At 41.0% G+C, this 25,530-nt stretch overlaps 1 protein-coding gene across 3 annotated transcripts in view; it reads left to right on the top strand.

Moving 5' to 3' along the window:
- The window catches only part of LOC138017914 (inverted formin-2-like), a 40,697-nt gene extending 16,653 nt beyond the window's left edge, over positions 1 to 24,044 (top strand). For all 3 annotated transcript variants that reach the window (XM_068864921.1, XM_068864920.1, XM_068864919.1), the window contains exons 2-17: positions 307 to 422; positions 530 to 689; positions 1,638 to 1,671; positions 2,709 to 2,847; positions 3,670 to 5,331; positions 6,227 to 6,288; positions 6,984 to 7,086; positions 8,713 to 8,798; positions 9,062 to 9,162; positions 11,500 to 11,570; positions 11,974 to 12,081; positions 14,438 to 14,508; positions 15,650 to 15,770; positions 17,109 to 17,273; positions 18,601 to 18,877; positions 21,746 to 24,044. In XM_068864921.1, the coding sequence (XP_068721022.1) occupies positions 307 to 422; positions 530 to 689; positions 1,638 to 1,671; positions 2,709 to 2,847; positions 3,670 to 5,331; positions 6,227 to 6,288; positions 6,984 to 7,086; positions 8,713 to 8,798; positions 9,062 to 9,162; positions 11,500 to 11,570; positions 11,974 to 12,081; positions 14,438 to 14,508; positions 15,650 to 15,770; positions 17,109 to 17,273; positions 18,601 to 18,877; positions 21,746 to 23,478 (5,009 nt within the window). In that variant the 3' untranslated portion in view covers positions 23,479 to 24,044. The remainder of the gene's footprint in view (positions 1 to 306; positions 423 to 529; positions 690 to 1,637; positions 1,672 to 2,708; positions 2,848 to 3,669; positions 5,332 to 6,226; positions 6,289 to 6,983; positions 7,087 to 8,712; positions 8,799 to 9,061; positions 9,163 to 11,499; positions 11,571 to 11,973; positions 12,082 to 14,437; positions 14,509 to 15,649; positions 15,771 to 17,108; positions 17,274 to 18,600; positions 18,878 to 21,745) is intronic.
- Positions 24,045 to 25,530: the final 1,486 nt, after the last annotated feature.

Raw genomic sequence — 25,530 nt, 5'->3', positions numbered from 1 at the left:
AACGTTACTCCTCCCATTCTCCGGCGAGTTTTTTTGGAGCTAACTGCGCTTGCGTATGTCATTTCTCTTATGCTTATGCAGCATGTGTGAACGTCGTTATGGTTATACTTATGCTTATGTAGCAGTGTAAACCAGGCTTTACGCTGATTACTTGACTCGATGAAAAATTCTTGTTCGTGTTTACTTCCGAATCAACCGAGGGATTCCCCATTGACGAGTAAAATCGTCTGGCGTCAATGGCATTGATGGCGGTGAAAGGGTTAAAGCGAAATAACGAGAATTGTGATTATTTCTTTTTTTTTTCAGCTCTCGACACAAACAACACCATGATCAAAAAACAAGTTTTTGAACTTCTGTCGGCGCTGTGTCTTTATTCCAGTCAAGGACATCAACTGGCTATCGATGCACTCGAGAATTATAAGGTATGAATTTCAATAAAGTTGAAAGCACTCGCTTGAATGATACAGCGCAAAGTTCCCTTCTTGATTTAATTATTGACGTTTATTTTTTTCTTTACTTTCATAATTAGCTGACCAAAGGACAAAGGTACAGATTTAGCCTGATCATTAATGAACTGAAAAATGCCGAAGTGGTTCCATACATGACTACGTGCCTAGCGTTCATTAACACTATACTTATCGCCACTGAAGACTTTGACGAGCGCGTTAGATTACGAAACGAATTTGCAGGTGAGAGAAGTGAAGTTCGGGAAATAAAGTGTAATTGCTTTGGCCAATCACAACCGACGAAGGCAATCAAATGGGCCAATCATAACGCAAAACTGAACATAGGTAACCGGTAGTAAGCGAAAGAGTAAGCGCGGGAAAATGGATGCGAGCACGTCAAGATTATTTTTCGCTTTCGCCTCTGATTGGCCGAGTCATTTGGGAGGCAGCGGCCTGTGCAACGACGAGCGATTTGTTTGGCGCAGTAAGTAATGGATCTAAGCAAACAATTAGCCGAAACAATAAACTTTCATTCTAAAAATAACAGACCTGTCTACTCACCAGTTCCAATGACTGATTTAGAGATTATAGGAGCTGTGTTTTGCCTGAGAGGCCACGAGCCCCGTGATAGCTACGCTTATTGGTCGGCCTTAAATCAATCGTGACCACATTCGCTGCGCTCATTAATGATTTGAATAGAAAGACGATCCTGCTGGTTTTAACTTTATTTTCATGATGGCTTTATTAGAATTGTGTGGGTATTTTTCCCTTCTATCGAGGCCTATCGCAGTTTGATGTCTTCAAAATAATCGGTCCAATCTCACTTCTCTGTAGTCCAGTGATTTCGTGTTCCTGTCCGCAACGAACAATTGTCGCATGAAGCTCTTGAGATGCCAATATTCCTTGCAATTGGGCAACCAAATCAAGATCACCATAAGCTATTCTATTCCAAGATTATTACTGAAGCAGGTGGTCCATCTTCTCGACCTTTTTATGAAACCGCCTCTGTATATTGTGAGATTTCTAATTACCTTTTACAACCGCTTGCACTCGTTTCATTATAAATGCTGTGCGCGATATTTTTTGTCCTTTGGCCAAAATAGTAAGGCTCATTGTAGAAAGTTTAAAAAGTGTAAAAGCATGGAATCTCATCTTACGAAAACGTGATGGCTCCCATTTATTCTTTATCAGGTTTGGGATTGCTGGATATCCTGAGCACTTTAAGGTAAGGAAAGGCGAAAACTTCAGAGACAAGTTTAACTGAAATAAATAAATTGAGTAGAGTATACGGGCCATCAAGACCGCATGAATTGTGCAATTTAATTGAGAGTGCATGTTTTCAATGAACCAACGAATTCCTTAAAAACTGCTGACGAATTTTATTTGCATTTACTTTTTAACCTTGTATTGAGAAAGCTGAGAAATTTAGTCTATTGATGTCAAGTTGAAACTTCGCCATGTTGAAACGTGGGATTTAGAATAAGCCTGAAAACCGCAAATGATGTGTTTTCCAGATTGGTTGCCAGTTTCTTATTATGTAAACCAAGTAAATTAAACAACATGCCTCGTTCTTTACGAGAACATCATACTAAAACAACATACTCGTTCTTTGCAAATTCATTCTTACAATCGTAAAAAAGATGACGCAAATCATCGGCCTTGTTAGTTTTTTTGGCTTTTGGATATTGTGCCTTTTTCTTGGGTAAGAAGGTCGCCTCTGGCCCCTAGACACCTTGTTCCAAAATGGCCGCCATTTTAGGATTCTTTTGTTTGATTGCAAATTGGTCCTTTTTGGTCTCGCTTTTTGACGTAAAATTCAAAAGAATATTTAACCTTGAACGAGACCAAAAAGGCCAATTTGCAACCAAACAAATTAAAAATACTAAAATGGAGTCCATTTTGGAATAAGGTGTAATCTCTCGGATTTTGTTTTTTTCCGGACTTTCATAGACGACAACCCTGCCTAGCAGTCTCCACATATTTTTAATGTGTAGGAGTCATGGTTTTATTCGCAAAAGTTTCTGTGTTTAATATGCATTCTATTACAAATGTACACCTTTTTGAATAGCAATATTTATTTCACTGAGAAGCCGCCTTTTCCGAAGAAACGTGTGAAACCTTGCACATCAAATTTTCTTAATGGTCGGGTTTAGCGAGGTAGCGTGTCCTCTCCCTCATTTCTCTGCCCCCTTCGTCGGAATATCCTGGATCTATTCTCAACCGCAGTGTGTTTACCATTGGCTTAAATTTAACTTCGGTTAGACATGACAACGATGAAGATTTGTTGGTTCAACTGGATGTTTTTGAGGAACAAAGGCTGGAAGATGAAGAAGAGCTTAGCTCTCCAGAAGGGGTCAACCTCACTTCTCACCTGGACGTTTTTCATGCTCTTTTTAGAAAGGTTTGTACCCGACGTTCATATATATATATATAGTAGCGCGAAACCAGAAACCAGTCGACCTTATCGCCTGGAGAAGACCAGCAGTAAGCGGTCGAAAGGTCGCGGTCTGCAACGGAAATGACTTCCATGTGAAACATTTATTTACCATGACGATGACCAGTAACCACCTCTTTTACGAAATTAAGACTTGATCTAGAGTTAATCTAAGGCCCGTAATCTCTTTGGCCTAAGATCGATTCTTCAACACCATGTCATGTTCATCAGTTAAGTTTGTTGGTGCTCTGTTCTTCTCTGCTCCTATTGGACTCCAACCGGGCAATGCTCCTCCATCTTTCACAATCTTTCATCGATCGTGCTAAGCATACATACTTACTTGCCCACTCCACTGTAGGGGCTTTTCGGGGCCAATGAAGTGCGCAGAATAACAACAACTTTTTAAAGAATCCCAACTGACCAGAGGCAAAGCAGTTGGCTATTTCCAAGTGTGAGCCGAGACCTTAAACCAGGGTCTATCGGGATCAAATTCAACGAGTGGTCAGATCGTGTCTTGAACCCTGGATCTCCGGATCTCAAGGCAAGCGTCCTAACCACTGAACCGCACTGCACTCCTTAAGTCCTGTATCCCCTCCAGTATCTTTATAACCAGTGATCAGGCGTTCTCTTCTTTAGTACGCCTGATCGCAGGTTAGTACCTTTTTTAAGTCCTGTATCTTTCAGTAACGTGTCAACATAAGTTGTCCTCCTTCTTCCTCCCGAAAAAAAGCCGCTTAATACACTCCAGTAAAGCTGTCCATTTTTGTTTGTTTATTTTGTTTTCTTCAGGTGAGTAACAAGCCACAAGGTGTGAATCTTTTGAGCATCTTGCAAAACTTGCTTCTGATTGAAGACGATTCCCCGGTGTCAGATTCTGTATGGGAAGTGATTGAAAAAATTGTAAAACGAGCTGTGAATATTGAGAGTACCACAAGGGCAGAATCACTGTTGGAAACTGGCGAGAAAGAGCTGATGGGCTCGATTACGATGACGCCAAAAACTGGACGTCCTCACTCACCCCTTGAAAATATGCAAAGAATGTCAATGGCACAGCAATCATCGGAAGATGTCAGGTCAGCTCAGTTGCTGTCCGTCTCGAATGGAGGACTCAACTTTAGTGCGGACAAAAATGAAGTTTTTGAAGAAATCAATGCTTCGTGTACGGAAATGGCTCTGGAGGGAGCTTGTCCAATGAATTTTTCAGACGAAGAATCGACTTCATCATCGGCTCAAATTCTTGAAGGTGCCATACAAAGTAACAAAGACAGGGTTTCGAGATCGTCACGCAGCAAAAAGGCGTCAGACGAGGGATCATGTGGTGACGATGTCCTTCTTGACCTTGAAAGTGTTGCTATCGAGCTTGGTGTGGTTAAGTCATCCTCTGCCCAAGTCGTTCCATCACTACCACACAATGAAGACATAGTAATAGAGCGTACAGCCACAGCTGAATCTGCAACAGTTCCTCCCGCACCGCCACCCCCGCCTCTGGTATCTGAAAAAGATCCCAACATCCCTTATGACACGCCTCCTGCCTCACCTCCAGTCCCTGGCGTACCCGCTCCCCCTCCACCACCACCCGTAACAGGATTGGTTGGTATTCCACCAGCTCCTCCATTTCCTGGATTAGGCAATTTGCCACCTGCTCCCCCGCCACCAGGAATAGGTGGAGTACCTCCACCAACCCCTCCTCTTCCACGTATGGGAGAGGTACCTCCTCCCCCTCCTCTTCCAGGTATGGGAGGTGTACCTCCTCCTCCTCCTCTACCAGGAATAGGTGGAGTGCCGCCCCCACCACCCTTACCTGGTATGGGTGGAGTTCCTCCTCCCCCTCCTCTACCAGGTATGGGAGGGGTACCTCCTCCGCCTCCTCTACCAGGAATGGGTAGTGTACCTCCTCCTCCTCCTCTACCAGGAATAGGTGGAGTGCCGCCCCCACCACCCTTACCTGGTATGGGTGGAGTTCCTCCTCCCCCTCCTCTACCAGGTATGGGAGGGGTACCTCCTCCCCCTCCTCTACCAGGTATGGGAGGAGTACCTCCTCCCCCTCCACTACCAGGTACGGGAGGAGTACCTCCCCCGCCTCCTCTACCGGGAATGGGGGGTGTACCTCCTCCCCCACCCCTTCCAGGAGGTGCTCCCACTCCCCCACCCGGTGGAGTTCCACCTCCACCCCCGACTGGTGGATTTACAGTCAGCAGAGGTTACCAACACAATCTGAATCGGCGTGTTAGCTGTCCGGTCACTCCTCTTGTTCAACCCAAAAGTAAAATGAGATCCCTAGCTTGGCAGAAGCTCCCTCCACATGTGATACAAAGGAGCAAGACGTGTGTATGGACTAGAGTTTTGGAGCTGGAGGTTGTTCAACCAGATTTTAGGCTTCAAGAGGAATGGTTTTGTCAAAAGAAAGCTGTGGCTAAGAAAACTGAATCCAAAAAGAAGGAATCATCGGAGGTAATTTTCTTTCTTTTCATATTTGCAGCTCTCGTGTTTTTGTATTCTCCCTGTGTTATTTACTAGGGCAATTCCCTACTTGCACAAATCCCATAATAAACCTCTTTTTCCCAAGAAAATCTGCATAGGCATTGTTTTCGACTTCTCTTGGGACATTTTTATGTCCCAGGATAAATTACAAACACTGGTTATGCAAAATTTTTGGGCGGTATTAGAAGTGTATTATGGGATTGTGCAAAGTAGTGACTGACAATTTCAGTTTATTTTCATCATTTGTACCCAAGGATTAATGCTTGCTCCAGAAATCCCTCCCAGAAATTTGAATTCTCTAATCATTTTCCTGTGAATAGAAAGAAACTATAGAAGGAACAGCACACAAGCAGTGGTGACAAACATGAGATTCAAACGCATCCTTTGAAATTGTATTTTACTCAACGTTTCGTGGGCTCAGTTCAACATACGTCATCACAAGTAACAGCTAACCGTACATTTGCAAGATAGAGCGGTTTTTAATTGAGTGTCGAAAGTAATTAGCGAATTACTTTGGTTTTGCATTACTTCACTCCATGATTGGTTCAAAGTTCTCGCGCCATTTTTTCAACCAATCAGACGTGAACCCACATTTTCCCGCGCTTTGTGTCGGCTACGGGTAATTACTTCGAGGTTCGATTGCTTTACTGGATTTTCTCGTTCCTTTTTGATTGGCCAAAGTAATTACTTTGGTTTTGGTTTTACGACACTCATTTGAACCGCGCGTATTCTTTTCCCCATGGCAGTGGTTCTAGTTCGAGTTGTTCAAGAGATAGTCCCGTAGAATGTTATGTCAGGCAATCTTATAACCATTACTGATAAGTGGAAACAAATCTACTAAGACTGAAATTGATAATTCTTTCAGATCACTCTTCTTGACCCGAAAAGAAGTCTAAATGTCAACATTTTTAGGAAGCAGTTTAAAAAGTAAGTTTAACTCATCAACAAAATTTCCGAGTCCGTCAAAAGTCCCGAAACCCTTTCGGATGTAATACTACTTTGGGTGACATAAATTCCTCTCTATCTTCAAAAAGGAAACGTTTCAAGGCATGACATATTTTGTTTTTTGTGGTCTTGAAAAAAAGTTGAAAGAACATATTTCCAGAATAAGCGGTCGTAGTTTGAAAAGTTGCTTTTCGGGACTTTTGAAAAACGGGCACTAGGGCTCAATTTTTTAATCAAGCCAATACTGGATCACTGGAAACTAGCTTGAATTCTGTACTTGCACAAATCCCATAATACACCTCTTTTACCCCAACCCCGCCCCACCCCCAAAAAAAATTGCATAGGCATTGTTTTCGATTTCTCTTTTATGTCCCAAGAGAAATCGAAAACAATGCCTATATGCAAAAGTTCGGGTGGGGGGGGGGGGGGGGGGATAAAGGAGGTGTATTATGTAGTTTATTTTTATCCTTCAAATTATTCTTTGTTAATTCAAGCCTTTGTTGGGATTTAATCGTGAATTATTATTACTCGGGCTTTTGAACAACTGTGTCCACGTTTACTTTTTTTTATGAGGTTGCTTACTTTTCCGAAATTCAGGGCTTGCTTGATGCGAAAATAGTGAAAACAGTCATTTTTACGGCAATACTTATTCGTGGTTTAATTTTTGGTTTCGTCAGATCCAACGAAGAAATAGTGGAAATGATCAGTAAAGGCGACAGCAAAGTCTTTGACGTGGATGTTCTGAAAGCTTTCATCAAACTTTTGCCCGATAACACTGAGGTTGGTATCACCCTTTTCTACTCGACATATAATGTTTGCAAAAGAAAAACCTAAACCCAAGGCTTTGCAAATTGCATAGAATAAACTGAAGGTAAAAATTCAGTTTGTTAACAGGCAAGTGTTCTCTGACAAAGCATGGGAAAACCGAAAACACAGTTGGGGAGCAGTCGTCTTCCACCAATTTTTCCTACTAAGTTGGATTCCCCGATATTCGGATCTACATGGGTTGAGTTTTTTTTGGTTCTCTGTTATGCACTAAGAGGCCGGTTTTTTCCAAAGTAAAGGAATGAAGCGGTTAGAAACTGTAGTGCTGCATCGGTGGGAGAGTAGAACTCGAAAATTTGATTTTAGCAAGCGAGTTGATGAGAGTCGAGTTGGCGTCGTGAAGAGACAAAATGGATGCCATTTCGAGCGTTGGCCATTGGCCTGTGCGGGTTGTGTAGGGCTAACATTTGAAACGTCAGTCATTTTATCTTTGCAGTGGCAATTTGCCCTTTATCAACTTGTTTAATGAAGCCAAATTTTCTTTTTATCTCTCAGAACTACGATTTTTCCGTTCTCATAAAAGTACCAGCATTGGATTTGACCCGCCTCAATATGGGCCGTTTAGAAGAGAGAAAATAAGCCGCGGCTTACTCTGGCCGCGGCGTACATAATACGCGAAAGGAAATATTTATACGAGTATAAACTCCCAGGCCAGGATAAGCCGCGGCTTGAGAAAGGCGTGAACGTAGGTTTTGTATCATTTATACGGGGTGTTTGCGTCTTATATAAGCCGCGACTTATTTTCTCTCGTATAAACGGCCCTAATGTGACTTTATCTAATCTGCAGTCTCTCCTTTGAAGGGGTTCATTTTGGTTGGTGGGGACAGTGAAACGAATTGAAGCTCTGACGAAGGCCTAACTCGAAACATCAGCACGCAAATCTTTCAAAAAACAAATTTTCGAGTATCCCCTTTGCCCTCCTACATGAGTTTGAGACTTGAGGTGGAAATTAGTTAAGTACCTCAAAGTTTCGATCTTAAAGTGAAGACGCTTTATTGATAGAGCTATTTTCAGTTGGATCACGATTGCATCAGTCATTGTGCATTCTCCGTCAATGAAAAAACTAGTAAAGGACAATTAGGATTTGCTCTCGCATGTTTTCTTGCTCCTGGCTCCGGCTGAATGTCTGTGTCTATTGTGATTGGCCAACATGGAGTCAGTTGAAAGCGTACTGTCCGAAGGCCTCCATCCTGACGTCGTAGTATGGAGTTTAAGCAAAGACGACTGCTACGGGGCAACGACAACGTCACAAAGCAAGAATACTATTGGTTAAAAATGAGAAAAGTACCAGCACGAATTTCCGTGCGTTTCTCAGTTTGAAATCACCAAAGTTTAGGTTTTGACGACAACGTGAGCTTGTAACAATGAACCATTCATTTTCTATTTTTACTTTAAAACCGTTCGTAGCACATCCAGTTACATGATAGTTCGCCCGTATTGAAAAACGTGAACAAGACGAAATAATCGCGTTTAGAGTGAGTGACGTTTTCGCCGAAGTTGAACTTTGTTGCCGTTGTGCATGCTTAAAATGCCTAACAGATACCTCGTTCCTGTTTACTGACCTATATGTTGTTGTTTTAGAGAGAAATGCTCAAAGGTTTTACCGGAGACAAAACGCATCTTGGATCTGCGGAGAAGTTTCTCTTGTCAGTGGTCTCCATTCCTGGGTATGGCTCTATTTAACTTTATTCTTACGTTATCATTATAATATTAATAGTATAGCTAATTCTATAAAAACGTTATTTTGTGAGAACAATGGAGAAGAATTATTCGTCCACCAGGATGATCCATGAGCCTCAAGATCAGTTCTACCTCCTTTTGATCCGTCGCCAATTTTTTTTCTATTTCAATCTATTTCTCGCAACCTTAAGTCGGTGTTCACAGTTCAAATCTGTCTCGTAAATTTCTTTTAAATTTTCTTTACTAACAGATATAGCCTTCGTCTTGAAGCAATGGAGCAAAAAGAAGAGTTTCAGCTTATTCTTGAAACTATTGAGCCGAGTATTGCAGCTTTGAATGGAGCGATCAAAGGTGCGTATACCCTGTCCACTTGCTACAAGGGACTGAAACAGGAAGATCATTTTATTTAAGGGCCTGGACAAACGGGAAATGTCTGGCGTTTAAACGACATCAAAGATTGTTTGCTGACCAAACATGCTGATGTTGAAGTGAGTGACCAAACGGTTAAAACTTGTTTGATCTATATCTAAGTCAGATCAAACTCCAAAAGCAAACAACTATAGGTCACAAATACGTAAATAACACGTGGATACAAGCGGCTGAGCAAGCGTGGAACGCATGCACGCGCCAAACATGCTTGATACGGCTGGCCAAGCGAACAAATTAAAGTTCGCCCATCAAACACGAGAACAAAAGAAATGTTTTAAGTTGTTTGATCGAATGTTTGATGGTCTTTTATCAAACACGACCAAACACTATCAAACAGCACCAAACAAGGTGGCCAAACGGTAAAATGTTTGATGTCGTTTGGTCGCCAAACATTTCTCGTTTGTCCAGGCCCTAACGACGTACATAGTATGCACTCCTCATGCACTTACGGCCCCAACAGATAGGATAAGGTACATGCCGGTGTGTTCCCGGTGAGGGAACAGGAGAACCCATAGAATAACCCTTGCAGCAGAGTCTACCATTACGCCAATTCTGCTCCCGTGCTTATTCACACAGATGACATAACACTCGTCATTGTGGAGGCTCAGTGGTGCAGTGATTTGTGCGCTTCCTTTCTATCTTTCCTGTCGCTTCACTGGGTTTTTTTTTTGTCTGGGAAACGGTATGTTGGATTAGCATTCCGTTCAGGGAGGGGGTGGGGTAAAAATGTCTTTCGCCTTTAGTCAATCCTTCAGGCAGATGGGATCCTGGACCACCGACTATTACAAAAACAGTGTCCTACCATACGAAATGTTTACTTCGGTTTCCTTCCATCCGCAATCAAAAACGTCCCGTGCTTTAGTTCCTTCTTCAGTCGCCCCTTCCGTCTCGCCGTTTCAGCTTCGCGAGGGCGTTTCTTCCCACGAATCGATCCATTAAACGACGTCGAATTAAGTAGTTTTATGCCACAGAAACTGAGAGCGACCCAAATATCATTCTCGTCACCAGAGCCTCGGATCAACCCAAGGCTCTACTCGCTCCTCGTGCTAACATGAATGCACCAATTAGAGGTGCTTTTGATTGTTCTTCACGTTCTTCACGAAAACCAATGGGAACATACATACATATACTTTATTTATGCTCGAAAATTACAGAGTAGCTGTAGAGCTAATGTATTCGAGAAAATAAGTTAAAATAAGTTAAAATAAGTTGAAATAAAATGAAATATGCTATATTACAATTCCAATATTATTTATAAATTATACACAACATTATGCATGCAAAGGGAAATATAACTTGTAAATATACTGTGAAAAAGCTTCATATCTGAGGATCTCCTGCTTGAATTCTAGAACATTTAATGTTTTGTAAGTGTCTGGGAGAGAGTTCCATATTTTACTAGCTAAGTATGAAAAAGAGTGCAGACCGTAAGTCGTTGTTTTTGGGTTGGGAAGGGCCAGGATATGATTTTTGCGCAAATTGTAGGATGAAGTCCATACGGTAAACATATCTTTTAAATAACCTGGATAATTCGTCAAGAACAGACTCTTATATAAGGTGATCGTGAAGTTCTGGAGGCGTCTAATGAATAGAGATTTCATGTTAACTTTGCTTAGTAAAATGTCATATGGAGAGCTGCAGTCCTGTGGTATAAACCTAAGAATGCGCTTATTTAGGTTATCCACTTTGTCGGCATTGCGCGCACCACAGAAATGCCACACAGAAGAACAGTAGTAGAAATGACATGTGGCAAAATAAAGGCTTTATAAAGCTTCAATAGCGTCTCCTTAATAATAAGTTTCCGAAATCTAAGCATTACGTTAAATTCATTATTTATTTTATTACAGATAACTGATACGTGGTTATCAAAAGAGAGCCTATTATCTATTGTCATCCCAAGTATACCTATTGAGTTATTTACTGGGAAACTAAAATTGTGCTCAGTTTTTCCCAGGATTAGAGCTTGGTGCTTTTTCTCGTTAACAATCATGCCATTGTTTTTATAACACAGATTTGCGACATTAATTTCTTGACAAATGCACTCTTCCAGACACTTTATTTCAGGGTTCCCCAGAGCTCTTCTCTACCTCAGTCAAGAGAAGAGCTCCGGGGTCTAGATTGACCAAATACGGATTTAACCACCCTTATTCTACCCAATTCGACTCTTGTTTCCCTTGGTATTTTATACGTTACGTTCTTCCCTTTGAGTGCTTTCAAGTTAATTTCAGTGTCTTCCGTATTTTAATTAATATTTTCCAGATATTCTTCAGAGTAAGATTCTGCCCGAAGTTCTTCAGTTGATTCTTATCATAGGCAACTTCCTAAACTCGGTAAGTGCCATTTGGGATCCTAGCTGTGTGTGATCAACGTCCGACAGCCCAGTTGTTCAAAAGACAATTAACACTTATCAGGCGCGGGCCGCAATTAAATGTCAACGATTTTTTTAGTTTCTCCAGTCAAAAACACCTTTAACATCTAATTTTATGCTGTAGGAAAACAAGAGGTGTATCTCAAACTTGAAGGCTTTGAATCTTGTGAAAACAGTTTTGATCGGTATATAAACTGAAAGAAAAGTTTTCACCAATCCAGGATTAACAAAATCGTTTTCAACGTTTACCAAGAGTCGGTTTTAAAATAGACACTTTTTTGACGCTTATGGGGGACAAATCTGATACCAGATTCTTACTCTTGCAATGGACTCTTGCTTTTACTTATGTTTCTTTCTTGCCACAGGGTGGGTACGCCGGGAATGCTGTCGCCTTTAAAATCAACTCACTCCTCAAGATTGTAGATACGCGAGCTAACAAGCCTCGCATGAACCTGATGCATTTCTTGGTACACGTAAGTAAATTTGGTTTGTTACATTTCCCTTTTAAAGAGCGTCTTTTATTGGTAGAGTTTTAAAGCAGTTTGTGCGGCTGATTGAGATTTTGCATCACTACTCGCGGGGATCAACTTAACACTGGACGCCAGGTTTTTATTAACGCCAATGAGAAGCAAAAGCATTCTCTTTGAGTTATGATTGGCTCGTTGGACTTTTTACACCATTTCGGGGTGCAGGGATAGCGCAGTGGTGAGAGCACTCGCCTCCCACCAATGTGGCCGAGGTTCGATTCCCTGACTCGGCGTCGTATGTGGGTTGAGTTTATCGGCTCTCTACTCTGCACCGGCAGGTTTCTCCGCGTACTCCGGTTTTCCCTCTCCTCAAAAACTAACCTTTGACTTGATTTGCTTTCATCGTTAATTTCCGTTTACAGTGTCCCCAATTAGTGCTCCAGCGCTAGAACGACTAGACATAAAGTTCCTTTTTCCTTTCCAGTTAAGCAGCTTACGCAAAGACAACTGTAAAAACGGTTACGAGGACGTCGTTGCAAAGTACAAGTTTGCATTATTGGTATCATAAAAAATCATTCCAAATCTTAAGCGCGAATAAATAGAAGTGTCATGAACGGGAGGAGAGAGGCTGAGAAGAGAATTGAAAATGAAGTGTTATGTGCTAATGTCTGGGAGCAAGGGTGGCGCAGTGGTGAGAGCACTCGCCTCCCACCAATGTGGCCCTGGTTCGATTCCCACATTCGGCGCCATATGTGGGTTGAGTTTGTCGGTTCTCTTCTCTGCTCCGAGAGGTTTTTCTCCGGGTACTCCGGGTTTCCCCTGTTCTCAAAAACCAGCCTATGATTTGATTTGATTTCCGTACAGCGGTGTCCCCAATTAATGTCTCAGCGCTAAATGCACTTGGCCCTTAAAGTTAATTATTCAGGGGCACCCAACGACCAATTTGTTTTAAAATGTATTATTATACCCCAGTTAATGAAAATAAATGTTATTAAGGCATTTTCAGGTGTTTTTCAGTGTTGCTGGGAAAACATTATCTGTTCCTTTTCCCAGCAAGACACACAAGAAATTTCCCAGCCAGCTAGATAAAATTGGTTGGTTTCCCAGCCAGCTGATCAAATTTATTTCCCAGCCAGGAAATTCCGCGCGCTTTCAAATCACTCAATCTAAAACGACCGAACAAAAGCGACAAAACCGGGACAAAACAGGTTTTTTCCGCAAGCGCAATCACTCTGACCAGCCGTCGTATGTTTGTGACTATTCTCTGGGAGAGGGAAGGGGTTCTTTTTTTTTTTTTTAGTCGTCCTCAGTCTTCAGAGTTTCTACAGCCAGCTCGGGTTGAAATGCTAGAAAAAGTCAGTAATTCCCAGGCAAAACCTCTATCAATAACAAAATTTCCCAGCCAGCTCATCGAAACACCTGTATTTTTGCCAGCCAGCAAGATTCCTCAGGGGAACAGATTTGTTGGGTGCCCCTGATTATTATTATGATGATGCAGTAAAAACACCTGTATGCTACATTAAAATGAAACATGGGGCGCATAGCGTATCCTGTGAGAAGTGAAAGTGAAACTTGACTACAAGAATCATTAAAGATAAAAGAGAGGAAAAGCTAAAAGCTACAAAAGAAAGACTATTTACATCTTAAGTATCCCTCACGCATAGACATCACGTTGCAACATTGAATACCCGTGCAATATTCAGTGTGCTTGACAACACTGATTTTTGTATGTTCCTCAGCACATCTTTGCTTCTTTTCCTAGCAATTTCCCAATACTTGTATCCAACTCGCTTGACCAGCCTCCCAAGACATCTATCATGATGATGTAAACTTGATGAAAAGCAACTTTTTCCCGAATATGAGCTTAAAAGCTCCCATCGTAGTGGACTATACTTCAGTGTCTTCTCCTCTTTCTTCTTAGACCTGCTTTCAATCCAAGGACAGCTTATTATTATTATTATTATTATTATTTTTATTATTATTATTATTATTATTATTATTATTATTATTATTATTATTCACAAAATATGTTAATGATCTTCGCGCTAGTGCACTGTGAGAAGATGCATTTGCTACTTTTGTGCCTTTTACATCACCAGATATTCCCTCCTCTAATTCACCTGTATAGACCTTATTCATAAATGGCGATCACATTTATAATTCTTTTGTCCACGTGCAAATTAGCCTACCAAGCCTCATTTTAGAGCAAGGATTCTTTTCAATTCACTGTATGGTATCGAGGCTTGGTAGGCTAATTTGCACTTCGACAAAAGAATTATAAAATGACCGCCATTCATGAATAAGGTCTATTTGCAGCAAAAGATTGATTGACTCAAATGTCTTGTGTGTCTCTGTCTTTAAGGTTGCCGAAGAAAAGCGTGAGGAAGTGTTGAAGTTTCCGGATGACATGATACACCTGGACAAGGCAGTCAAGTAGGTGCAATGTTGGAACATAAGATATAACAAAGCATAACTAAGGGTTAAATGGGAGTTAAGCGAAAACGTCACTTCAAAATAAAACTTAGTGCTATCGTAGTTATTTCGCGTTTATTCCATCATCATCGACATCGACAACGCCACAAAACTGCATTATGGGAAAAATGAACGTGCTGCACGTGCGGTACGCATTTAAGTACATTTCTTACCCTGGGTACCAGAGGTTTTTTCTCGCTTGCGGCGGACGGAAATTCTTCGCTTCGCGTCGGCAGCCGAAGGCCGAAGGCCGATGACCGACACCGAACCGACACCGGAAACCACCAGGGTATACATTACTTGGCTTTGCTCTGAAAAACAGCAACGTGAAAAGATTGATTTTCAGCAACAAAGACGCGGCCAAAAAGAGTGATTTTTCCAGTTTCTATCTTTACCTTAAGACTGTGGGAGCCTCTGAATCCAGTTGTAGGATTCTTCGCAAATATTTCACTGCGTGAACAAGACGGAATAATAGCGAAGTACTTATAACCACTCGAACTGACTTTTTGGTTGCCGTATCCGTTGCTTCGTCTTTAAACTCCCTAGCAACGAAAACTTACCAAATTTAAGGTTTTGACAACAATCCAAGTGTAAGTAATTCGCTCATTCTCTGTCTTACTGACTTTAAACCCGTATTTATCATAGTTGATAGGGGGAACTGGTTATGAAGCTCGGTTCTCCGAAAACTGGAATATGACTTCGCTAAGAATTGAAGCTGAATTGAAATCTGCCAAAATATCGCTCGCTCGAAATGCAATTTGCTCCAAAGGCCCGATTCAAACGCCGTACTTTTCATGAGCCGAACTTAATTAGAGTTTCGACAGACACAAATTTAGAATACGCCTGTTGATTCAGACATCGAACTTAATTGGCCGATCCACAGCCGTTCCAAATCCATTTTTAAGAAAACTAATTCATTTTGTCAGCGGTTTTCGAGTGGAGGGCAAAACATGGTTTGTGCATTGCGAGGTAGACGCGCCTTTGGCAAACAATGCGCGCAAAAATTGTTGTTGAATCTGAAAACAATTGAGTGATATGTATTTGTGGACAAGGCTTTCAATATTTTATTTACAATGATGAAACCACTTTTTTTTTTCTGTAGATTATCTGTTGAAAACATTACAGAGGAGGTGAAAAATCTCAAGGCCAAGCTGAAAGAACTAGAAAAAGCGATGAAGAATGGGCCAAAAGACGTTTCAGAGAAGTTTAATGATTTCATGAAGGTGGAACTTTCGTTTTGTTTGCTTGTGATATCCTGTCAATTTACCGAGTGGAGATAGTATTTTCAAAGCGCAAGATTAACTCGGTTGATGAAACAACTTAATCAAACTTGAAGAAGAATAAAAAATTCCAAGCTTAAATGGGACTCGAGGGCAGTAAAACCCACAAAAAACAATCCTGCGTAGCTGGCGTTATTTTGGCACGAAATTCAAAATTACTGTGCGTCCCTCCCCATTCTCCGCTCGGCTTCGCCGCTCGTTAATTTGCATCTCGCGCCAACAATTGGGAGTTTACGCATGCGACGTTTTTTAGCCGTGGACGGCAACCGGAAGTGACATGTTTTCCCTTTTAGTTTGTCTTGCCATCACCACCTTTATATTGCTAAGTATCTTTCCTCCATTAGAGATGATTAGGTTAAAAATCTGGGAGACACTATTGTCCTGGCATGCGAAATGATCATTTCCGGTTGCCGTCCGCGGCTCAAAAACGTCACATGCTTAAACTCCCTAATACCACCAGCTACGCAGGCTAGGTCTTGGTTCTCGACCAACCACCGTCCAGTGGCTCAGTTGGTTGAGCATCGCGGTCTTTCGTGCGGGAGATCGCGAGTTCGAAACCCGGTCGGAACAGCAATCAGGGTCTTAAATTACTCAGCAGAAAGTGCTAAGGGTAAGGACTATAAAACGTAGGTCCCTTCTCACAGCCCTTCCTTTTATAATCCACACTGTTGGACGGTAAAGAAACCACGCACTGTGCGTGAAAGTTGTGGTCTGTCCTCCTTTCACATTCATCCATGGGCAGGGTGGGTAGGTCAAATCAATTATCGACTGACAGCGGCTGCCAGAGGTGCCGTTCCAAGCTGACGTCCGATCTTACTCTGCGCCCGAGAAATAATTGTTAACCGCCGTGAGACTGTATGTGACGTGTAGTGTAAAAGTCCACCAGCCGTTACCAAATCACTCCATTATGCAAATGGCCTATTTGCGAGTTTGCTATTTTACTGGAAAATGCACCACTATAAAACTCATACGTCACACAACACCCAGAACCTGAGTGGAGCCGCCGTTTAGTACCATTGATATATCCCGGAAGAGGGGAATATAAAATGGCGTAGATATGAAAGTCATATATTGGAACGACAGTCAGGGAACGATTTTCGGGGCAAAAGATAATCGTAGTTCTTGAAAGAACTTAACAGTTATAGAAGAATCCTGGAAACGTTATTTCATAACTGCGCTTATCTTTTGCACAGAAAAATAGTTTCTTCATCGAGGAAATCGCGTTCCCGGCATTTGTTTCTGTTGTATTTCATTTGCGTTTTGTGTATTTTTTTTTTTCAGGCTGCGAAAAAAAAGGCACAAGAACTAGACAGCGGCCTAGCCGAGATCAACGATCTCACAAAAAAACTTGCACAGTACTTCTGTGAAGATGAGGGCAAGTTAAAATTGCAGGAGTTGCTGTGTTTATTCAAAACTTTCTGTGATCAACTTATTACAGCTAAAAAGGTAAAAAGAAAAAAATTGAACCCATATCTTTTTGAATAAATCGTAGCGTTGGGTTTTCTAAATCCATGGTATCTACTCACCAACCTGGTTCTGAACCCCCTTATGTAGTGACCGCCCCCGCCCCCCCACCCCCCCGTCCCTCTCCATTGTCCATCTCACCCTCTAGGGTGGAATGATGAATTCTCCAGTGAACGTGGTTCCCTGGTCGCGTGCAGGAAAGTTATTGTCTTGTGTACCACGGTCCCACTGACCTTTTGATCAAATCTTTTCGTTTTCCGAACAATTTTGCACCTTGGCAACGCAAGCGAGCCATTGTACAATTTTCTGGTGGTTAGGAAGCTCATCTCGTGGTACATCGCGTTCTTGCAACTTGAGTTATTGCTGCGCGCACGCAATGATGAAAATGTGTCCCCCAAAACAGTCCCATAATGCAATTCAACAAGGTTCTCGACCCTGTCTCCTCGCGCAACGTCAAAGTGCCCAATACCGGATAATCTCTGAGCAACTGAATGACGCTTTGAAAATTCGAAATTTACGAAGAATGTAAGGGATCATTAGTGCTTTTGCCACCCAAGAATTTATCAGTTTTTGATGGTTAATAACTGGCTCCTTATCAAAGCTAAAGTGCTCCTTCACTTGTTTAAGTCATTATTTGTAAATGGTATGATGCTTTCCGTGATTAAACTCGTATGTCAAAGCAAAGGTTACCTTATAACAAGGTTTATGAAGTTAGCTTGTGAAGAAACTGTGTCGGTGGGTTTTAGAGATGTGATTTTGGTTGCGAACTGAGTTGACAAAATTAAATTTGGTCGTGTGGAAAAGGAAGATCTGGGACAGTTCAACCGAAATGGCTCAATAGCCGTTGTAAACAACAGAAGTAACGTACCTTGCCATTTAATTAATTTCAGGTGGTCTTCGTTTTGCACTTATCGGCCTGTGTGTGTGGGAAACGAGGACCCTTCGAAAATTCACCGGAAATGTTTCGCCAGCCATTGAAAACAATTAAAGCACAACACAAATCATGTTTGTTTTCCATTAACTGTTTGACAAGGGGATCTTCGCTTTCCGGGCCTTCGATCTTTTTTTTCCATGGCTTCGTGAAAAGGTTACTTTTCCAGCTTGAGCCCTTCGTCAGAAGGAATGGATAAAGAGTGCTCTGACGAAGGGCTAGCGCTTTGAAATGTTAGTGCTTCATTTCCCTACGATGGTCAATTTGTAGTTTTGTCTTTTTTTTTTTTTTTTTCAGCTCAGTTGACGTAACCGAATTCTCGCTTATCAAACAACCGAGTAATAGTAGTGATCATCTCTTTTTTATCGCCGCTTTTAGGAAAACGAACAGTTTCGCATTCAAGAAGAGAGACGTAAGGCGCGCGAGAAGAAACGACAAGAAGAAGCGGAGAAAAATGCTAAAGCAGGTGGAACAGTGAAAAAGGGGAAAATACCGCCAGTAGATGACGAAAAGGAAGGCTGTATTGTGGATCGACTTCTGGGAGAAATCAGGAAAGGTTTCCCGCTGAGAAAGAGCTCCAAGAACACGCCGCCTAGTAAAACTAAATCAGCATCTCCAATGACCAGACGTAGTAGGCTATCCCACGAAGATGGAGGTAATCTTAAAAAAGGAAAGGATGATGAAGTAAAAAAAAAATATTGAATTTGTTTCATTCAGTAAAACTAACTATATTTAAGAGCTTTATCAGATGACACTTACACACAAACCTAAATCTCTCAGTGCTTTTTTCGCTTTGATTATATATAGACTGCAAGGCCACCATCTTGTAAAGTTATTTATTGTTCTTTCAGTTTCTGGCAACCGCAGGAAAAGCCAATTAATTTTTGTATCGTTATAATACTTAGAATGGTTAAAAATATTTTTTGATAAAATTTATAAGTTTGAATAAAGTTCTGTTATTTTTGCGTCTTCCAATTTGAGAATATTTAGTTATAAACGATATATTTTGCTTGATAATAGAGAGATTTAACAACACGAAACGTCGGCTTGCCGTTTCACATTTCACGTTTCACGTAAAATGGAATAAGGCTTGTGACTTAAGCTTCGCGTGACCCACGGCACCTCGGAATGGACTCTCTTAATCTCGAGTGTTTTGATAACAAAAACTCAAGAGTCTTTTTTAACCTTGTTGGTAGAAAAAGACGCTGTGTAAATTGAAAATACTTACCCGCCAAATTTCGCGAGTTTCGATGAAACAGTTTTGTGAGTCAACAGAAAGTGAACGTGAGTTCATGAAAAAAATTGTCAGTTATGAACGTTCTGTAACACGATACCTAACTTTTCCTTGTTTGACTTACCGGAAAATGGTTTTTGGGTTCTTTTTTTCCACAAACAACTTATTATATGGAAGAAAAACGGGAAAAAATTCCACGTATTCGGCAAACGCGAAAATGTACACTTTCACGTAGAAACGGCAAAGCGGTAACCGTCAAAGGAGAAAAATGGCGGGAAAATCATGGTCACGTGCTCACTTAAACGTCATGTTAAATCTCTCTAATGATTCTCCTGTAACGACGAGGACACTTCTAGCAAAATACCGCAACATTTTGAATAAATCCCAATGAAAACAGTCTTTATTGCTGACAAAATACTCTCTACTTGTGCGATGTTGTTGCTATTCTAACCTTTAAAAGCCTCCACGATATTCGCTGCCAAGGCAAAATGCTACAGTTGATTGGCCAATCAATATTCATTGGGAGACAGACCTCCCAATGAAGGCCGTGTATTCAAGCCAAGGCGTTTAATAAGAAGAACTTGAAGATTATGAAACATACTGAAGTATTCTTAAAATGCACGTTTGGGCAAAACGAGAACATTTGGGTGCTATCAATGCGCTTAACTGTCCATTTCCAACCACGTCTCTCCCTCAATTGAAGGATTACTCTTAATCGTCAATTTGCTCGAAGTGAAGTATTATCGTTCATTTTGGACACTGAGAGCTCAGTAGGGATCATGGGAAATTAATATTTTTTTTAAGCCGAACCCCAATGTCTGGACTCGCAGGACTCGAACCTTGGAACGTTTGAATGATAACCCCTTCACTTAACCACGAGACTACCACATCACTAATTGCGAGGATGTCATGTTTTTAAAAGTTTCAATATTTTTTCTTCCAAATGCCGCTGTAAACGTGTAATTAACACCCGCTGAAAAACAAGCTTACACAGTGAAAAATGTCTGTTACCAAATTTCAAAAGAAAGCTAACCATTTTAAAATCAAGCCTTAGGCTTAACCATTATTCAGCAATGATTTTATATATATAGTGATTAGTTTTGGTAAGATATTGATCTTTAGTGGTTAAGTGGATAAAAACAGTTCTTTCAAAGTGGTGTTCCGGGTTCAAATCCTGTCCAAGAAATAATTTTTATTTTTCTTTCTTTTTTTTTCCTGCTACCACAAGTCCTGGGACAGAGTAATCTAAATGGAGCAAACTGACAAAGAAGGATAATTCTTCAATGATTTGAGGAAGAGATCGTGTTGTCTACTTCACATCTCCCATGACAACAGAAGTGTTGTCTCTAAAAACTTTCCCTATTCAAGTCCTCTTTATTGTTGTCGTAAACCACCGAAACATTTTTCTCGACAAAGATGCTCACAAGAGCGCGATTTAGCGTAATTGAAATAAATGTCAGAGCAGTTGAAATTTGTTATTGATTTCTTTTGGCTTTCGAAAATAGTAACAGGGCGAACTCCAAATGTTGTAAGTTGATTATGAAATGTTGTAATGACTTTGCCAAAAGAAAACCACAAGGGAACTTCCTGATATATTGAAATAGTACGAAATGTTTTCGTAATTTTATCCATATCACTTGAGTTTGAACCTTTCTGGAGAGATCCAAGGTCACTCTCGTGACTTCTTCTCAACGTGATAAGTCAAGCGAAATATGCATGCCCAAACAGCAATTTTCATGTTTGGTTTAGCGTGAAATATTTTCCATGTAGGAATTTTTTGATTCGAGATTATTTTGTTAAGAAAATTCTAGTCTCTAAAACATTTTAGACGCTTGTCTCAAAATATTTGATCTCCTTTGCAAGGACAGCGTTGATAGGGAACAATCGAGGAACCTACCGTCCCGTGGTTGACCGTAACTAAGGTGTTTAGTCAAGCCACCAGAAATGATCTTTCTTTATTTCACAATCATCGACTGCACGTTACCCAGTAACTCGATCTACCACCAGTCGGTAGTGCTTCAAGTTGCCTGCATAACATCCTGTGACATTAAAAATCACGTGAATAAATTAATGTCACAAGTACCCGACTGACATCGTTGGGTCGACCCCCTGAGGGATTTTTTGCATGGAAACGAGGCTACGATCACGTGATAAACATACGCGTGGGTGAATATCACAAATTTTTGATGTCTTTATTTACAACCTCGATTTTCAAAAAACTATTACTAAGGGAATTGAGAGGTTTATTGAAGTATGGAGTATAGTTATCCATGATTATTATTTTTTCAGACCCTTTACCGGTCGTCTTTCCGGACGCTGATGGAAGCTCGCCAGTATTAACCAGTAAAAGTGGGGTTGGGGTTGGCCGTGTGATAGCCGAGCAGGATGTGTTCTCTGATAAAAGCAAAACACTGGACACGGTGTCTGCGAGCGAAACACAATCTCCTTCACCAACAAACAGTTTTACAAGGAACAACCAAAGAGGCACTGGTGAACAAAGTCGAGGAGTTAATTTTCTTTCTGCGATAACAGAATGTGAGTCCGACGAAGAGTTAGTGAGCCAAACTCAACAGGAGCAGAAAAGCAACTGCCCGAGAGGGGAACTGAAATCCTCAAAGGCATCCCCTACCGATGATAAATCTTCGATTGCTCAGGCGGACGAACTTGCCAGCAAAACTGAGGATGCCGCAATTGTTAACGGAGTTCATGAAAAGCCTTGTCGTTTGGTAACAAATGAACAAAATAGGGACATGAAGAAGCCGGACCTTGTAATAGTGAGGGAAGGAAACAATTTAGCTGCTGCTAAACAGAAAGTTGCACTTTCTTCGGGCGCACAGATAGGTGCAGAATTATCGAATGGGGCAAGTAAAGAGTTCAATTCTGGTAAGATCCCAGACAGCAAATCAGACATCAAAAAAGGAAGTTTCACCTCTTCAACTCCAACCCGAGACCGCAAAAACAAATCACATACTTCGTTGGAATTGTCTGATATTCCTTTGGAAGTTGAACACTTCGATTCTTCTCGCGAAAACACGACGAATTGTACAGCGAGCACTTCTGAAAGCCAATCAATGAAAACGGGTGGACTTGCGATGAACAAAGACGAAGGTCTCTTTGAAAAGAACAGAAAGATTGAGACAGTGAGCCAACCACGTGATGACAAAACCATTCATGGCGGTATTGATGACAGCGCAGCAGCAAATCTAGAAAGGCGATTAGAGAAAATAGAAGAAAACAAAACTGAAAATAAAAACAAACGCAAACGAATTACAGAAAACGGGGAAGACCCACAGGAAGATATACCTCTAGTGACAATAAACCAAAGGGAGGTTCTCGAGGAAACAAAAAATGATAACTTGGGAGAACTAATAGAGAACTTTACAGAACATAAAAGCGAAGATTATAAAGAAGAAAAACCGAGGAAACGTCGAGCAAGCGAGCCGGCAGGCGTAAGTTTCAAGCCATCCAGTCCGTTAATGGAACTTCGAGACCCAGCGAATACTTCTCTGACTCCTCCAAGCAATACGTCCTCTTCCAAAGTTAAACGAAACACATCGCTGGTCGCGCGCGGAATTTCTAAAATGATTGGCAGAAGGCACAAGTATAAGGTTGATAATGTTAGTAAAGGCATGGCTGATGCCGTGTCAGACTCCGAGAAGAACTCCGCATCTCCCGATGAGTGTGACTTAAAGGAAAACTGCAACGAGAAGAAGAACAAGAAAGAAAAAAGCTTCAAACGGCATAGCAGTAAGCGAAAGCCAGACAAAACCACTGTTGATTCTGCGGATTATAACTTAAATCACGATGAAATTGACTTGAAGGAGGATCAATATGGAAAGAAGAAGAAGAAGAAGCAAGCGGAGAAAACCGATAAATTTAGAGAAGGACATACATCCGAAGATTCAGAAGGAAAAGTTCAAATCGTAAATTTGGTGGTCTGTTTTCACGAAGCAAAAAGAAAGATAAGTCGTCCTCGTAGTGGAGGAAGCAATGACATTTTCTACTCCTGTTGTATTCATTGAAACGTTTTAAGTTTTTTTTGCTTTAAGAGCTTGATTGGAACGCCAACGAAATGTCATGCGAGTACATCATTTAAAACCGTGCACGCATAAGGACATTTTTTAGGTAATCGAAATGCCAGGTGTTTAAAATAATTCATACTTACATTTCTCGTTTTCGCGTGTCGAAATTGTACTTCTCGCTATGAGATTGGAAACTGCATTCCGTTTGGGAAGGTCCTGGCAGCAAGCGCCAGTCTCCCCCGAGGGGTGATTGGTATTCCGTTGTTGGCTATTGACTGCAAAATAGCGATCATTTTAAAGCAATTAAAGGGTTGTTGAACATTGTAAAAACATAATAATAAGATGTAGAGTCAATTTTTGATATCGTGTAGCATATACCAGATTGTTGGTCTATCCAATAAGCAGATCATGTCAAAGAACTTAAATGGTTTTCAAAAGGAATTATTCGTACTTTATTCTTAATGTAATGGCTTGCTGCGATATTTTTGGGTCTTTCTGCAATTTCTCAAGAAATCATTGTATTTTGATTTCTTGTAATATCTGAATACACGGACGATTTATCTGTGGATTTGTTTTTCATTCATTTCATTTGTCTCCCGCACGCACTTGCAGAATGAGCCCAGACTCAGCCTCTTCCAGTTGTTCAGATAATAGAGAGCTTTAGATTCTAGTACGAGAACGACTACGAGTACAAATTTTCTCATAAGACAACGTTGAGCGCGCGCAAACCAGCGTCATTTTGGCGGGAAAAACGTGATGCCGTCGTCATTTTAGTACGAGGTTTTGCAAAAATGTCGTCGAATCAAAACCTATACTGCTAACAAAGAGTAAGATTAAGTGTACGGGTTATAAATTTCCGTAGTATTTTCGCTAAAAAAGGGAAGTCAAAACTCGTACTCGTTCTCGTTTTCGTCGTAGAATCTAAGGGTGCGTTCGATTGACCGTATTCCGGAATAAGAATGCATGGAATATAAGTTGGAAATCCTTCGTTTTTGCGGAGATTCATATTAAAATTGTCAAACATTCGCTAAAATGCTATTTTAAACATATTTTTGTTGTCCTTACTGCTTCGAAACGCGCCAAACAAACGTTTTAATCATCATTCCACGTATTCTTATTCCGGAATAGGATCAATCGAACGCGCCCTAAAGCTCTCTATTGTAGAGTCAGGAGAGAACCCACTTGTTCCATTCGCGTCCCCAGGGAGTTTAAGATCTACGACGAGACGGCAGCTTTGCACGCTCTGCACGTGCGTTTTTAGTTTTTGTACATTTCTTTCACGTTTTCGGCCAATCTGCGACGTGAAATGACCAATTCTCAAGTTTTACGGAGAACGTGAACACAAGGCAGCGAATTTGAATTTTCCGTCGTAGCTTCAACACCGCACCTCCTAATAGACCTAATCGGCTAACTCAATGTTGTACCCAATCCAAATCTCCCGGGATTAAGATTCTTTGTGTGTTGTAATTGCATGATAATGTAGCATTCATATGTAAATGATATGGAAATACCAGGAACAAAACGGTTTATTCCCAAAGGGTTTGAATTGGGTACAATATTGAATTAGCCGATTAGGTCTATTCAGTTCCTGGTTACCCAAGTTTTGGAAGTTAGACAAGCCGACATAATGACGGTTTTTGACCGCCATCTTTTATGTGGGGCAGACACGGCTAAATTTACAGTAAATGTATGGGATTTTGGCCGACTTTGAACTGCTATAGCGCCGCTAAAAAAAGACAGATTTCCAACTTTTGCTACTACTTTAAATAGTTTTATGATATCATTCATGCAACAAAAAATAAGGCCATTAAAAAAGGTATGACGTCCGTAAATTCGAATAATAAATCTTCCTCATGTTGCTTCTAATTTCGCGGCAATTTGCCGTGATGATTTTGGAAGGGTTTGTATGGAATCTTAAAGATTCGTTTATGGTCATTGTAGCCTGAATCTGTTCTGTATATTTCATGAAAATAATCTCAGTATAAATGTATTTTAAAAGGCACTATCGCTATGGAAGTTCGTCTGTTTTTAGCGGCGCTACAGCGGTTCAAA

This window comes from Montipora capricornis, chromosome 9, assembly GCF_036669925.1.
Source record: "Montipora capricornis isolate CH-2021 chromosome 9, ASM3666992v2, whole genome shotgun sequence".
NCBI lineage: Eukaryota > Metazoa > Cnidaria > Anthozoa > Scleractinia > Acroporidae > Montipora > Montipora capricornis.
The sequence above is the reverse complement of the archived record's forward strand: the minus strand, read 5'-3'. Positions and strand labels throughout refer to the sequence as shown.